This window comes from Poecile atricapillus, chromosome W (genome assembly GCF_030490865.1).
Source record: "Poecile atricapillus isolate bPoeAtr1 chromosome W, bPoeAtr1.hap1, whole genome shotgun sequence".
Taxonomy (NCBI): domain Eukaryota; kingdom Metazoa; phylum Chordata; class Aves; order Passeriformes; family Paridae; genus Poecile; species Poecile atricapillus.
Genome location: NC_081288.1, coordinates 30,859,968 through 30,875,718, shown reverse-complemented (window position 1 = coordinate 30,875,718; position 15,751 = coordinate 30,859,968). Strand labels below are relative to the sequence as shown.

Genomic DNA, 15,751 nt, shown 5'->3' with positions numbered 1-15,751 from the left:
GACTTTGCTTTGATCTGAAGACTTATTATACATTCTTCAAACACACGAGGCATTCTTTAATCTCTTTGCGAATTATTTACTTTGATCACCTTCTCTTGATGCTTCATTGTGGAGGTACTAATATTGCCCTTCAACATTCATCATTCTCATTGATATAGGAGATTGCCTTTCTGAGGTGTCATCTCCTCTCTTTCCTCAAAGCCCTCAGAGAACACAGGTAGGAGCGCAGTTTGCTGCCAAATCCCTTCGCAGCATGCTCTTCTTCACTCCAAAAGAGCCAATGCAGGCATCAGGACAGGAATGTCCCCAGTCTGGCAGTGCTGCTCTGGGTCTCACTTGCCATTGTGTATTTTTGATCATGGCTCCATAGGACCTGAACTGCCGTCTCCTTAGGGGCCCCTTGCAGGCTTGTGCATCAGCTCACTTGAACTGAACTGAGAATGACCCGTGGATGGGCTTCTCCTCTTCCTAAGCCCCCTTCCCTCTGCCACCACCCCCACTTCTCACCTATCCTGTCTGGTCTGAACTGCCTCTCAATTCCCCTCTTCTCACAGCTCTGTCTTTTTGCAGTTACACTTGTCCTTCCTGATCCTCTTCCTTCTCCTGCCCATTCTCTCTCAAACTATTTTACCCTTTCCTATATGATTATTTCAGTTTGGATTACGCTACTTCTTTCTTTACCTGCACTTATCTCTGTGCATTTTCTATGTATGTCATTTTGTTAAAATAAGTGTTGAAGCTGACAAGGAATTGTCATCAACATTTCACACAGAACATGGCTAGAAGCTTAGACTTTTATAGCAAAAAGAAGTTAGGCATCAAAAACACATGAAAAAAGTCTTATCGAAGACATTCAAAGTGTAGCAAACTATCACATCTTACTAATTAAGTCAGGACAGAGTAAACAGAACAAGTACATCATTTTCATGTGTCACAAAATAACGAAATGACACGCATTTGCACAACTTTGCAATGAAAAGCAAGAGATAAATCTGGAAACATCAACATTACCCTGCCAATATGGCAACTTCAAGCAAGAGAACATCATAAAACAAGTCAAACCTAGTTACTGTTGGCACCATTAGTAAATCTACCAATTACACAGTAATGTAATTTCTGTTTTGCCTAGTTAAGTTGCCTATATGCCATGGATATGACTTCAGCATTAGGTTTTGAAAGGAAAGAAGCGGGACCAATTGCTCCAATTTTTGTCTGTTTACATCCACAAAAGTGAATCCTTCTGGCCACTAATGCATAAAAACTTTCTATCTTATTTAATCTGAAGTGGGAATTTGATTTCTTTAAGAGACAGTTCTTCTTATAAAATAAGATTTCCATCATATTACAAGGGGCAAGGATCTGCATCCTTATTAGTGGAGCCTGTCTTTGACAACAAGAGAAGATGGATTGCACCCATCACCAGTTCTCACAGTGTGCTCAGCTCTCTTATGAACTGTTCAAGGCCACAGCTAACAGAGCACTTGATTTAGTTCTTTTTTCCCCCCTAATAAAGATACACTCCTGCATGCTCTGTGTAAGGAAGCAGAGCTCAGGAGATACATCCTGGCCATTTAGCAAAAGTTTCCTGTGTGGACAGGGAGTAAATTCAGGACAGAAAAGCTACAGAAGTACATCTTCTGACCACTGGTCTCTCTACCAAGGAAGCACAGGGATGGCCGTGAGGCAGTACCAGAACTTCTACTGAGCAAGTGGCCAGGGGTAGTGCTCCAAAGCCTTCTGTTGCACTGCTCAGCAGGTGGCTTTCCTCACCTGCAGGAAAGGGACAGCACTGGCAAATTAAACAGGGTACATAAGGAGAAAAATGAGTACATAATTTTACAGTTTGTTTCCCTTTTGCACATTAAGCATGAAAAGCATAGAGAAATACATTTTTTCTGTCTGTAAAGGGCAGAGAAAGGGGAACAATGATTACCTCTTGTTTTGGCTCCATTTTATAAAGAAATGAGAAATAATCTTCAACCAGGCTAATAAAACTAGTGTATGAGACAGAGTGGGACTGTGTGGAGACCATGTTTGTACCCACTGAATGCTCTATAAATATAATCATCCTACTACCTACTCCTTTTAAATTACACAAAACAGAATTGCCAAGATTGCTATATATATCTCTAGGATGTTCTAAACATGGAGTAGAGCTGAGGTTAGGGGAATGCAAACATACAGAATTTCTGCTGTTCCTGACAGACCATGGCCCCTGGAGGACTTTCATGTATTTGAGTGTGTCTTGTAAAGAGAGCAGCTACTAGGAAAAGTGCATAAAATTAAACACATAGATATAGATTATTATGATGGATGGAGAATACACAGTCAAAATTTATATAAATTTATATAAAAATTTATACACAGTCAAAATTTTCTTTTACAGCTGTATCATAGGTGTTTTTTAATATTCAGCAGAAGTGGCTCCCAGTTTCCTTTCCTTTCTTACCAAACTCCTTAGACTTTTAAGCAGTATTACTGTTAGTATTCATAACCTATTTAGACTGCATTGTAACAGGATAGTCTCCAAAGCCCAGACCCATGAAGATTTTTAGAAGTGTAATTCCTATTACATATTCCTCTTGCAATTTCCTTTCCTTTTTTTTTTTTTTTTTCTTCTCTTTAGGGAAGAAAAGCTTTTAAACAAGATTTAGACAGCTAAAGACACTCGTATATCCATGGCTAAAAACCTCACCAAAAAGAAAGGGAGCTTCTCAGCTGACTATCTCTAGTCAGATACTGAAATTCTGTGATTTAGGATGTGATGATGACAGCTAACATCAGGAAAAATACAAAATAGGACCATCTTTGACCTAGAGAAGGCTTGAAACCACAAAGCTCAAGTTGGGGTGGAAAAATATAAATTACTAGTAGTACAAAATCTGAGGAGCTGATGTGGAACAATTTATGGGTGATATATTGATATTCAGGTCCTTCATAAGGACCTAATACACTTTTCAAGCAGTACAGAGGCGTTCATAAATTGCTGTGCAAGACCAACTATAATGTTTGATTTAAGTTTTAAAAATAGATATGATAGGATAAGGATTTTCTGGTTTGAATATTTAATTTGCAATTATAAGAAATAATCAAACATTTAAGCTTATGTATTTTTTATGACACAATATACGGATGGAGATATTTATCTCTCTGATGAAGTAGAAAGGCAAGAGATAATTTCTTCCTCATCTAACTTTACAGCTCATCAGACAGCTGTGCAATTTATCACATGGTTTTTGCTGTACTGCCTGTGGTTTAGTATTCTAACCTCCCTATGACTTTAACCAGCACCTTTCCTCTCTCTGGCCTCAGCTAACATGAAAAAGATTTTTTTGTTCCACATTTTGCAGATAAAGAATTTATAATCAGAAAATGGTCTCAAGGCAGGTGCCAGAGGGGTAAGGATTCAATTGTTTCACAGTGACAACTTTTAATAGCCTTAGAGAACAATATCTTGTGCTTTTGCAGTGTTTTCTAACCCCAAAAATGGGCAGATATCCACTTCTCTAGAAAGGCTTGGATGCTTGATGTCAAATGAGCTACAGAAGCAGACTGCAGCTATTATTTTCTCTATAATTTTTTCTACAATTGCTGCACATTTTCCTACCTCATCCCATTCTCTGAGAAGTGTATTTGACTCATATTAAAGGCACCTGGATGCAGAGATAGTCGCAGATAAGAAGTAACCTCAATAAATCTTCTATAAAAATCTAACACCTCCCTCATCTTTTTATAAAAATGTCAAGTTGAAAAGCCTCCATGCTAAAAGGAAGAAAAAAACCCCAAGAAGGCCTGGTTTTGAGTGGTTTGAATGCAGTTATTTTTAACAAGGACCACATCTTCTAACTTTTCACCTGTTAAGCCTCATGCCTGGTTATGGTAACGTGTATTAGTCACCATGACAACAACAAATTGGAGCACACATGGATACAACAGTTCTGGCTGAAAAATTTATCATTTTTTCCCTGTAAAAATTTTAAACGTTCTGCAGACCAGTCGAATCCTCATTATTTGCTTTTGTTTTAATTCCTAGAGGAAGACAAATTTTTTAGCTCCTTAAATGTTTGGCTTTTGAAATAATGGAAACAAGTTCATGGTGTACTTCAGATTTAAAATACTTCTGAAGCTCGGTAGCCAAAATGACCCCTCTCTGGCAGAAATGTTCAAAGGAGGGGTGTCAGAATTAGGAGAAATCTACAGCTGCTCCCAAATACTGCGCTGAACAACAGGCTGTCGTGCTTACCCCGCTGCAGTATGGATCAGGAGGTTTGCTCTCACGTACACAGCGCGTGTGACTGCCCCAGAAGTGACAAAAACCCAGGGCACCATCAGCATTACCCCCAACTCCCCCAAAGTGCCTCTGCCAAGGCAGCATGTCACCTCAGCCGGGCAAAGCCTACGGACCAACACAGAGACACACGGCGGGGCCAAACCGTGCAAACCCAGCCGTTCACACTTTGGTTTCCCGCTTGGGAAGAGGGAGTGAACAAAAACACGAGGACCAGAATTCCGAGCTCTCCCTGAGCGGGACGGCTGCTGGCTGTCCTGGAGGAACGCACACCACGGAGCCGACACACGCGAACCACACGGCACGACACACCAATGCGCGCACACACGGTCCCCGCACAGGGCGGACAAGGTACGGACTGCTTTCGTCATTTCAGCGACATGACACCCGCAGATAACACCAAGGCAACAGACTGTACATCCATAGAGTGACAACATAGCCATTCATCGCTGTATCTTACATTATGAACCTGATGAATCGATGAGAAAGGATATCCTGCATTCTGGTTGGTCCAGATCTCACAGACCGAAGACTGCTAATATAAACAGAAAACTGTATCTCATCTTGTCAATATTAACGCACTGCAACTGCCAAAAGGCAAGATTAATTAAGAAAAGGCTTGAAATAATACTAAAGAAGGAAGTAAAACAGTTGTAAAAAGAAATTATTTTATTTATTTGCTGACAAAATATTTTTGGACCGACTGAAAAGAAACATAGCTTATTCAGAGACTTTAGAAGAGGTTTCAGACTGTGAGTACAAGAAAACAATTTAGTCAGAAGTGCTTATGATGTAAAGAGATAAAGTTATGCAAGCATAAGTAGAAACTGCCTAGAGCAGAAGAAATATTCGTTACTTTCAGTTTTTGGCAGGGGAGAAGTTTGAAGTCAATGTCCCAAGTAAGTTTTGAGACTTAAATTTCTCTCTGTTGGTGACATTCACAGGGAGAAAGGAAGGGAAAAAAAAAATCTGGCAACACAATCAGCAGAAAAAATACATTTTCTTTAAAACAATTACCAGAAATGAATGCATTGCAATTTAGTGAAGCAGATGCCCACCATCTCCTTCCAACAACAGTTCTTTTACATACTAAGATACAGATAATATTACCTTTGGCATTGACCATGACCCCAGTGTGTAAATGAAAGGTTTCAGCCTACCCTCTACATTATTGTACAGAGAATCTGTAGTAGCGAAGCAAAGTAAGCATATTGTAGCATCTCTAGCAAAAGCAGCAGAACTAGGCAAGCACAGCATTCACCAGCATCTTTTATACATTTCCTTGTTTGGACAATCATTAATAAAGCATCTGTGGCACCTCAGCGAAAGCTAAGATAACATTTTACAGTAGCCAGGCAACTAAAACAAAGCATCAGACATAGGATCTTCCCACGCTATCTTCAGCAGGCAGCAACAAAAGGCAATAAACAGACATGAAAAATGCAACTGCAGCATCCAGAAGAGATAGCAAATAATTTATCAGTAATTTAACAGCATCAAGAATGTGCATTGCTGGTTTTTTGTTAGCAGCAGCAGCAGCAGGAATTTAGCACTAATGCTCAAATCAACCTGATGAAGTTCAAGTCTTCTTAAAATATGACTCTTGATCTTACCTTTTGTAGCCTGCACCCTGGCTGCCTGGCTGGTGACAGAATAAGTTACCACTTCTGTTTACTGTCAGGGAAGCTTGGCATCCTCAGGACTGAATACAGAGCACTGCCAGACAGCCTGGTGGCTGTCTAATGTTGTTAATTGTCCCTTATTTCCTTCATCATCTGAAATGCATAATCACACATCCCTTCCTCCAGCTTCAGTAATTTTAAAACTTTCACAAATGTGGTTAATTCCAGCTCCCTCATCTTGTTTTCGAAGTTCCTTGCTTCTCCTTCATGATGTGCAGGGCTCTACATTTTCATAGAATTAGCTAATTAAAACTGACTTTTATTCATATATCCCCTGCAACTTGCTACGAACTAGTCCTCGTTCATGTGATGAACACAGTCTCAGTGCAAGGCCAGCAGCAAAACACTGCTGCAGCTACTGCTGCTGTGCCATCCATAGGACACTGCACTAGTGCTTAGCAATGACCTTTTTCTGTGTACGTCAAGCAAACTGACTTCTGGATGCTCTGGCCATACCCATCGCTGTGATGCTTCTCTCTGTTTGCTGAGGAGGGGAAGATTTCTGAATAGGAATCCATGGCAGAAGATTGTGCCTCTGCTTTTCAAGAGAAGAGCAAAGAGAAGGCATTTCCATGCTGCTGCAGCATGCCCAAGCATCTGGTAATTAAGGTAGTAAAGAAAACTGACTGCACTGCTGTTTGTACACACACTAAGGTACTGAATGCAGTAAGGGATGCAGCAGGATACTGCATGCTGGCAGATGTTTTATTTCTCCTCAGCACTGGCAAGCGGTTGCCACAATGCTGCCATGTCATGCAGCCACTCCTCAGGACCATGATATTCTTGAGACAAAATTAAGTGTGCCTTTAAGTCCTGTCCCTCTTGAGGACTTGTTTTTAGGGATTGGCATGGGGCCTCAGCCATCTCAGTCCTTCAGCTTCCCTGGTGCTAACTTAGAGACAGGTAACCCTGCAGCACGTGTGTGCCCAGGCTTCAAGATGCTCCATTTAAAAAGAAGGCAGGGAATGAATCCTCTCCTACACTTGTCAATGGTACACATCCTGCCCCTCCCTCCTCAGCCCATCTTCTCCCAAATGGAAGCACACAAGTTTTGGGTCTGAGTATGTGCTTCAAGAACTGCTCAAGTGAACTTCCCTCAATAATCAGATCTATCTCCAGATATAAAGGCTTAAAGGATCTAGGTTTAAGTGAAACCATCTTTAAATACAATCAACAATAAATCAAGCAGACCAGCAGAGACTGGGAATTTCCCACAACTCCACCAATGCCCAGTCAGAAGGGCAGCAGTGCAAAACTCATTACTCATTTTTGCATTCATTAATGTTTGAATGACTAAGGTACTGAAATGCATTGCAGATGGAACATTAATTTTATGGTAATGGTAATGAATTCAAATTCAGAATTCAACCTTTTCCTTGCACCATTGTAGACATATTTAGCATTTACTATATATATTTTATATCTTCAAAGTACTTTAAATTTGTAATGAAGTATGAAATGCCTAGGAGAACTACCTAAAGTTGCATATCCCTGTGGTGGAGAGGAAGGAACCAAGGCAAAGAAAAAGGTTAAGTGATTATCTGAGGCCAAAAAATTAGGCAGTAGAAAGAAGAATGGGGATTAGGCTTCAAATACTTGCAATTTTCAGCTCCCAAAACATATGCTCTCAAAACAGCCCTAAAGAATTCAATTTGTGCATACATTTCCACTACAGTAAACACAAATACACTTGGGCACCCAATACCACTGACACAGAGGTTCACAGAGGTGAAAGAGTTTAATGAAGAACATTTTCCTAAGTAATATAATATGGCAAAGAAGAGCAAAACAATAGCATCATCTGATTAGTACCAAACATGCCGTTATCTTAATACTTCCCAAAAGATAAACACTTATCACTTATATCACTTATATAACACAAGTGATGTGACAGTAAGACTCTGCTATCATACTCTTTTTGCAGTGTCCCATGCATAAAAGTTTTCCCTGTCTAGTCACGGTGGAATGCAACTCTGACAGGCAGGAGGGTCAAAGGAAGGGTGAAAAGAATTATCAAGGGAAAATTTTAGGCTTCCTCCTTAAAGACTAGGAAAGCTTGGCTGAGGAAATAAAGTAACTGTAAGACTGATCATAGAAATCATACGCTTTCTAAGGAGAGGAAAGTGGCAGAAAAGAATACCTGGACAGCACACACAGGAGGAGCAGGAGCCAGGGTGGAAGGCAGTGCAGATGTATTCATGACAGCTCAATGAGTTTCACTCAATGGCATCTTAGGAGATGTTAAAGATTTACCTAAATTAGGAGTAATTATCCTTGAAAAGTCATGGAAGAAACTAAAGGACCAAAGAAGTACTAAAAGGGTATTTAAGGTGGGGGAAAAGGAAGGTTCAGAAAGTTGCAGCCAGCCTAACTGCAGGGACCAGTAAGTGACTAGAAATGTTTAAAAATCCAGCAACCATCAAGGGGTGGTTCTCATGAGCTTCTGACATTGCTCCTGGCCATCTGAAATAAACACTCAGGAATATATGTATGCATGTGTATATTTACATCTACGCATACATTATTGAGAATAACAAAGAAGAAGTGTAATATTGCCTGCCATGTGCTACCAAGACAGCTTCTATGTGCCAAGAAAAATTCAAGATGCTCATAAGGAGGTTCTTCAAAATTAAGTTCTTCAGTATGAATCATCTCAGATCAAATTTCCTTCCTGTGCTGGAAAACTGGTCAATTAAATCAGCATCAGCAAGGAGAAGTACAGCAAGGCTTGGACACTGTGTGACTCCTGATGCAGCATGTTTCGAGAATGATTATTGGTATTTAAGCACAAATGGACTGAACATGTTGAGGCAGTCTGCAAGGACCTGCTCCATGCTGTGGCTTGAAGGTGTGCCAGTGCTCTCTAAGGAGGATCCAGAAGTGAGGGACTTCTCAGAATGGGGTAAGAAGTGAAAACAGACCTGATGAGCTACAGATCAGTCAGATGAAATTTAGTAGGATTACACAGAGAAATAAAATGGCAAATAAATTATCAATGTGATTTAGGTTGGGGGAGGTCGAAAAAGATCTGAAAGTTTCAGTATACTTCAAAGTAGATAGAGCAGTCTTTCAGAAGAATAAGGATATGAATCACAGGATAATTCATGCTACAAGGAAGCTCAGGAAAGCTCCACTCCAACTCCAGCTCAAAGCAGGAGCAAGTGTGAGATGAGACCAGATTGCTCAGGGCTTCATCCTGTCAGGTCTTGAAAACCTCAAGGACAGAGACTGGACAGACTCTGTGAACAACCTGTCCCCCTGCTTGCCTATCCACATGGGGAGAAAGTTCCTTGTGGTGTCCAGAGTCCCTCTTTTAGTTTTTGTACCCAAAGCCATGTTTTCTCCAGCCAGCCCTGGTTGTGCAGACTCCTTGGAGGGCAACTGCTTCATCTCCCAACCATCTGAATGGTGGCCCTCTGCTGAATTTTCTTTCTCCTATATAAAAACCCTCAGGTATTTAATAAAAATAGATGCTGCATCCCTGAATGTTCTCAAAGCTCTGGGAAGAGCTTACCTTACTAGCAGAAATAATTGCAAATTCTCCTTCAGAAAAAAATCTTCAGAGATGAAGAGTGAAATTTGAAAATTGTGTTTATTTTAGCGAAGCAGAAACTTGAAATATCACTTCTTATTAGTAGAATTACATGTTTTGCATTGGTGCATTTCTTCTGCTTCTCCTGAAAATACTTCACATGAAAATTTCCAGGCAACAACAGGCCTCCTTGGACTGGCTCTCTTGCAGGTAAGAAGTGGGTGATAGGTGTGAGCTCCTTCTCATTGACAATACCCCTTCTGCTAGTGCTGCCAGCTTTCAGTGTACCCCAGCCTCTTAGCCTTGCAGAGAGGATATAAACTTCTGCACAAACACCAATGAAGATTATGGGACCATAGGTATCTAGCTTTCTGCAAAAAAATACCCCCAAACAACAAAAAAGCTCTTTCAGAAAAGCACCTCAAAGTCTAAATACAACTTTCTTCCAGCAGATCAAAAATGTAAATGTTAAATATCAAAATTCAGTTTTCATACAATCTTTTCAATGTAAACCTTCTAGTTCAAGAGACTGAGTGTGAAATACGGTGAATTATGAAGAACATTAATTAACTTTTCTTGGTGTAGTATTTATGACTAAAGTTTGGATCGTTAATATTAAATATAATAGCAGCTTCCTTAATTTGATTTGCTGAAGCATCTTGTAGATATGATCCACCTCACATAAATTCAGTTCTAAAATGTTAGCTTCTGTAACATTGTTGAAAAAATTCTCTCTCTCTATTCAGGCAGAAATTAAGTATATTTCTTATAATGTCTTTAACAGTGTACTTGTCCATTGCCCAGAGAGGTGTTGGATACCCCATCCCTGGAAGTGTTCAAGGCCGGGCTGGATGGGGCTTTGAGAAAGCTGCTCTAGTGGGAGGCGTCCCTGCTCAGAGCAGGGAGGTTAGAACAAGATGATCCAACCCAGTGGTGGTTCTATGATTCTATGAAACACATAATTCTCAAGGGATCTATGGATGAAAACGAGCTGAAATGATCAAGATACAGCCACCTATGGTGTTTGTATCTATGTGAATTACAAATACAACTGCCAGCAATAGATTTAGTTAAGCATTTTTCTTTTGGTGTTAAATTGAAGGTCTTCACAGTTCAGTCATCTTTCCATATTAAAAATATAATGCACCTAAAATATGAGCCTTAGAGCATTTTTTTTGGATTTGACTTTTTTTTTTAGATAGCCGTCTATTTATCCTCACAACAGAAACTATTTTGTGCTTATAAAAAATGGAAATAAGTAGCCAGAGAAGTAACAAGTTAATGAATCTATTCAACCATATATTTGTATTTATTGCTTCATAAATCTACTAGTAAAGAATTCTATTATTTCATGAGTAATTTCAACCATTGATGAAAAATCCTTCCTCATTGCTTCTTAGATAATCTCATTTTACACACCAGTATTCTCTTAGGCGTATTTTTTTTCCTCATTCATAGTAATCTTTAAATCCTTCAAAAACAGAGAAGATGGGAAAACAAACATGAAACAAAAAATTAAAAAATTTTGTACTGTGATGGTTTAAGGTTACAAAACTAAATATGACTTTTTTATTTTTGGCTCCTTCAAACTTTCTATGTCATCTTACTCAGCCTGCAACATCTGTGTATATCAGCTTTCCTAGTTGAAAAATGGAAAATATAATTTAAAATCACAGCCCCACAGTGCACTGGAAATATAAACACATTAGTATCTGTGAAGTATTTGGAAGACATTGCTGAGTTGAAGGTATTATTTCAGAAAGAAGCAAAAAGATTTCACAATTTTAATATAAACCCGCCTTTGCTAATTCTGTTTTTTGCTTTTATGACATTTCTCCTCTTCTGTTGGTAAAGGATCTGTTGTACTAAATCCATTTAAATGATTGTCCCCTGCATATCAATCCTAACCCAGCAATGAATTATTGTATCTTAGAAAATAATGCTAAATGGCAAAATCCCAACAATCAGGACAGATTTACTTCACACTTACTGTGCAGTCATTACAATGACCTTGCATTTAAACTATCTTGCATTTTAGGAAAAAAAAAAATTAAAAAAATAATTAAAAAAAATAGCAAGAGATCTCAGACTGAAGCACCTAGAAAGGCTTTCAAAATTAAGTCTGAGTTCAGCAACTCTGTGAATGAACATCTCCTGTCAGCCTTTGTGAATAAGTTTTCAAGTCTCTCAGATACTAAAAGAGTTCCTCCTTCCATCACAGCTCTCTGGGGTACCCCCATATGGGTCATGACCAGGTTTATCCTGCTAGAGAGCTGACCCTGACCCACTCCCAGTTTGTCCTCCCAGAGGCAGACACAGGCTGGGGCTGTCCCCAGAGCCCCAGCGAGGCTCCTGCCCATTTCCTCCCCAAAGGACAGAGCTCTCCTGGCTCGGGCTGTGCCGCAGCCTCAGCACCATGGGGAAGGTGTGTGACAGCATCGGGGGAAGCCTGTCCCAGCTCTCCTCCTGCAAGGACTGCCATGGCCAGGGGTGCTTCCTGCACCTCCCTGCATTCCTGCCACGGGAAAGATGTTTTTGGCCCTCACTCCTGGCTCAGGGCAGGGTGCAGAGCTTGGTGCACCACGGCAAGAGGTCTGATGGACCAGAGTGGCTAAGAGCACCATCTGCCACTGGCTGGCACAATAAATAGCCACTGCCTCGGGGCTGGCAGTCTGGAATATGCTTCCAGCTAGTACCTAAAGCTTCTCTCCTGCCTGGAGAATTGCAAATCCTAAAAAGGCTACATTTTAACTGATGTCTCTTAATGAACTTGGCTGTGATTCCTTTCAACCTCCAAAGTTCTTCCCTGCAACTATTTCAGGGGTGAATGAAGAGCCCAATCCCTTCAATGGGACTCCTCCTCCTACCGATTTTGGTTCCAAAGTACTCAAGCTTTGCCTGCATGATTTGAGTTCTATTTTAAAGGTTCAGGCAATCTTAAGAACAACCTCAGCTATTTTAAACTACATTAATTTGATCATACTAACCTACAGTTTGCAGGCTCAAAATTCAACATCCACAGCTAATGATGACTCAGACTACTCATTTCTTCCTAGATTTTTTTTGTCCTTTTTTTTTTTGGAAAACAAACCATCTCACAGCCTTCTGTATTACCATCTTGGCAGTTATGATTTATACAACCAGACATCACAGACTTTCGGAGCTGGATGATCAACCAGGGGGTTGGATGACCAAACCAATTCCATTGGGGAATCTAAATTGGTTAGACTCATTGTTTATTATTCGATTTTCCCCTTAGGTCACAAACAGTCTGCTAGGGAACTGTAAATGAAGGTACACGCTGGCCTTGAGACAAAACCACCCACATTAAGTAAATTTAAATCAGTGCTTCCTCCAGGAAACAAAGAGTTGTATTACTTACAAGCAGATTTGATTACGGTTCAGAGAACTGTTTAAACACATCTAGCACATCAAAGGAAAACAGATTTAAGCTGCTGTGCTCATTGTTTAAGAAATACTCGTTGATTGATGCAAAGATCAACATGCTTGATGACTCCCTGTAACAGTTTTTATGGAAAACACAGGCCATTATAAAGATGGAAACATCCAGTTTCATCAAAAAATCTTCAGGATTTTAGATTTTGAATTAAGAGTAAGATATTTAAAAAATGTTAGAATAAGACTAAAATCAAATTCATTAAAGTAGTACAATAAATAAGTTCACAATACCATGTTGACCTCTCTTTTCAAGGCCATAAAAACGCCCATTAATCTCATCATCAAGAACACACCTAAAACACTTCCAAAACGTCACAGCATCCAAGATGTCTTTATGCACATTTGTGGACAAGCATCCAGTAAACATGCAGATTCATACAGCAGCATGCAAACAGCCTAGCAAAGAAAGGGTTAAGACAAGAGAACATTCTCAAAGCAATTCAAATAATCCCTCTGGATCGTTCTGTATGCGAGAAGTATTCTATCTGGGAAGCTGGACTGGTATCAGTTTAGAAGTTGCTGCTGATCTGACACAAGCCAAAGGAACCAGCAAACTGCAAGGAGAAAGTTGCTAGATAAAAGAAAAACCCAAGAAACCCCACAACACTCAGAGCAGAAGGTCCATGTTAAGAATTATTTGGATCTCCTTTACTTTGCAGAAACAATTATTTCACTTTTAATTTCTAAGGGGCTTTGGGGGGAAAGGATGAAGGAAATATAGTTCGTTCTGGCAGAGCACACATTGCACAAAATGGATTTAAGAATCTATTTTTGGGCTAGAATGGTTGAAGAAATCCCTGATTAGCGTCTTAATGGGGTGAGTCCAATTTATTGAGAATGATCACCAGAGGGAGTCATTGACTTTCCCATTAAAGTCAAAGGGAATTTTACATACATCAGGAATGCAGAATTTGGGGGCAGAGCTGAAAAAGACTTCAAACAGATTGGAGTTCAGGGAACAACACAAACCACGGTTTTATGGATTTCATCTGAATCCATTTTCTCCTTTGGAGTCCCAAAGGATGACGGCTATATTCAGTAGTTAAAATTAGACAGAAGGCACTGAAATCATTCATTCAGTGGGTACACACTCCCACAACAACAACAGGGGGGAAAAAAAAACCCAACAAAAAAGCCCAAAAACACAAGCGAAAAAGAAACCCCAAGAAACCACCCACCCACCCATCACCTCAAAAAAATCCCAACAACAAAAAATATCTCCTAAGCACTAAATTGGTTCTACAGGAATTTGGAGTGGTGTAAGTAATAACTGTTCCGTTTTCTCTTTGAACATGTAACATATCAGTCCTTCTGGAAATGCAGAATTCAACAGCACAAAGGAAATCTCCAAGTGTCATTTATGAGAGTATGTCATACCTCTTGGGAATATCACTAAAAGAAAGGAGTGAAATGGAGTCAGAAAGAATTGTTAGCATAGGATTTTTTTGTTTGTTTGTTTGTTTTTTTGTTTTTTTGTTTTTTTTTTTGTTTTTTTGGGTTTTTTTTTGTCTTCAATACTAGTGACTGAAAGAGGTAGAGAGTATAGGGATTTGTGAACAGTGACTAAATGAACTAATTAGACAAACCAGTGAATTCAGCCACAAGCAAGTGTGCATTTTATGCTCAAACACCTAAATCTCACGACCTTCAAGAAATATTTTCATGTTAAAAACCTGTCTTTTCTTGGTGGACTTCAGCTGAACCTTATGCTTGCCACAGAAGCCCAGGAGTCTTTGGTTTGAAAACAAGCTCATTCACTCAGCAACTTTCTCCTTAATTCTGTACAAGATTATATAGCAGAAAATTAGTTTTAAAAAGGGCAAGGTGACAGCCCCACCCAACCAAAAGCAATTTCACTTCCCTAGAAATGTCCTCTGAACAAATGGAATTTAATTTGTTTCCGTGTTCCCAGGTAATGGCAGCACCTTGTTTTGTTTGTTTATTTAATTACTTCTTGTTCATGTAATTAGCTGACAGACTGCAGCCTTTTGTTCATTATAATACAGTTATTTGCATAGCTGTTTCCATTTTGAGGCTGAATTTTGGACAGAGGCTCTATTTTGGGTTGTGGCAGGCAGAGACACTGCTGGGAAGCCTCATGCAGGGAAGCATGCAGCAACCTGCTCCTTCGTGGAATGAGTTGCTCCAGGAACTGGCCTGGCTGCCCATCTGCTTCTGACAGTAAATCAAAGCCCTGTTTCCAGCATGCAGCATAAGACCTGGCTCTCTTTCATCGTCATAGGTATCACTGAAAACCAGTTGAGCTCATTCTAAACACCAACAGACTGTCCATGCATAATTTACTGCACTTTAGATTGAATGTTAGGAAAAATTTCCTCACTGAAGGGGTGGTCAGGCATTGGAGAGAGCTGTCCAGGGAACTGGTTCAATCATCACCCCTGGAACTGTTCAAAAAACATGTAGGTGTGGCTCTTTGGGACATGGTTTAGTGGTGGACGTGGTAGAGCTGAGTTAAGGGTAGAAGACCTTAAGGGTCTTTTCCATCCTACATTGTTCTATGGTTCTGTGGCATCACTCAATGTATGCTTAATTTAAAATTATCAGTACTCTTTCAGTGGTTGGGTGAAAAAAAATTAGAGATGAAGGCTACTTTAGGCTTTCTTTCATGAACAGTTTGATTTAACATCCAGTTGAGTCTATTGTTGTTCAAGTAATTTTTTGCAGACTTAAATATTTTTTTTTTAAATAATCAAAATATATTCCCAGATCACAGTTTTGCAGAATGCTGACCCTTCCCATTAATAAATGCAGCAGTCATCACCCTTCAAG

The 15,751-nt window shown here is 39.7% G+C and overlaps 1 protein-coding gene across 15 annotated transcripts in view; it reads right to left on the bottom strand.

Annotated features, from left to right (window-relative positions):
* Window positions 1-15,751, bottom strand: part of LOC131591713 (ankyrin repeat and sterile alpha motif domain-containing protein 1B-like) — a 407,097-nt gene that overhangs the window by 27,310 nt on the left and 364,036 nt on the right. For 5 of the 15 annotated variants that reach the window (XM_058862674.1, XM_058862675.1, XM_058862677.1 and 2 more), the window contains one exon: window positions 4,749-4,823. The exons of 6 other annotated variants lie outside the window; for them this stretch is intronic. In XM_058862674.1, coding sequence (XP_058718657.1) covers window positions 4,749-4,823 — 75 coding nt within the window. The remainder of the gene's footprint in view (window positions 1-4,748; window positions 4,824-15,751) is intronic. 4 more of the 15 variants (XM_058862676.1, XM_058862678.1, XM_058862681.1 and 1 more) reach the window with 1 other exon arrangement.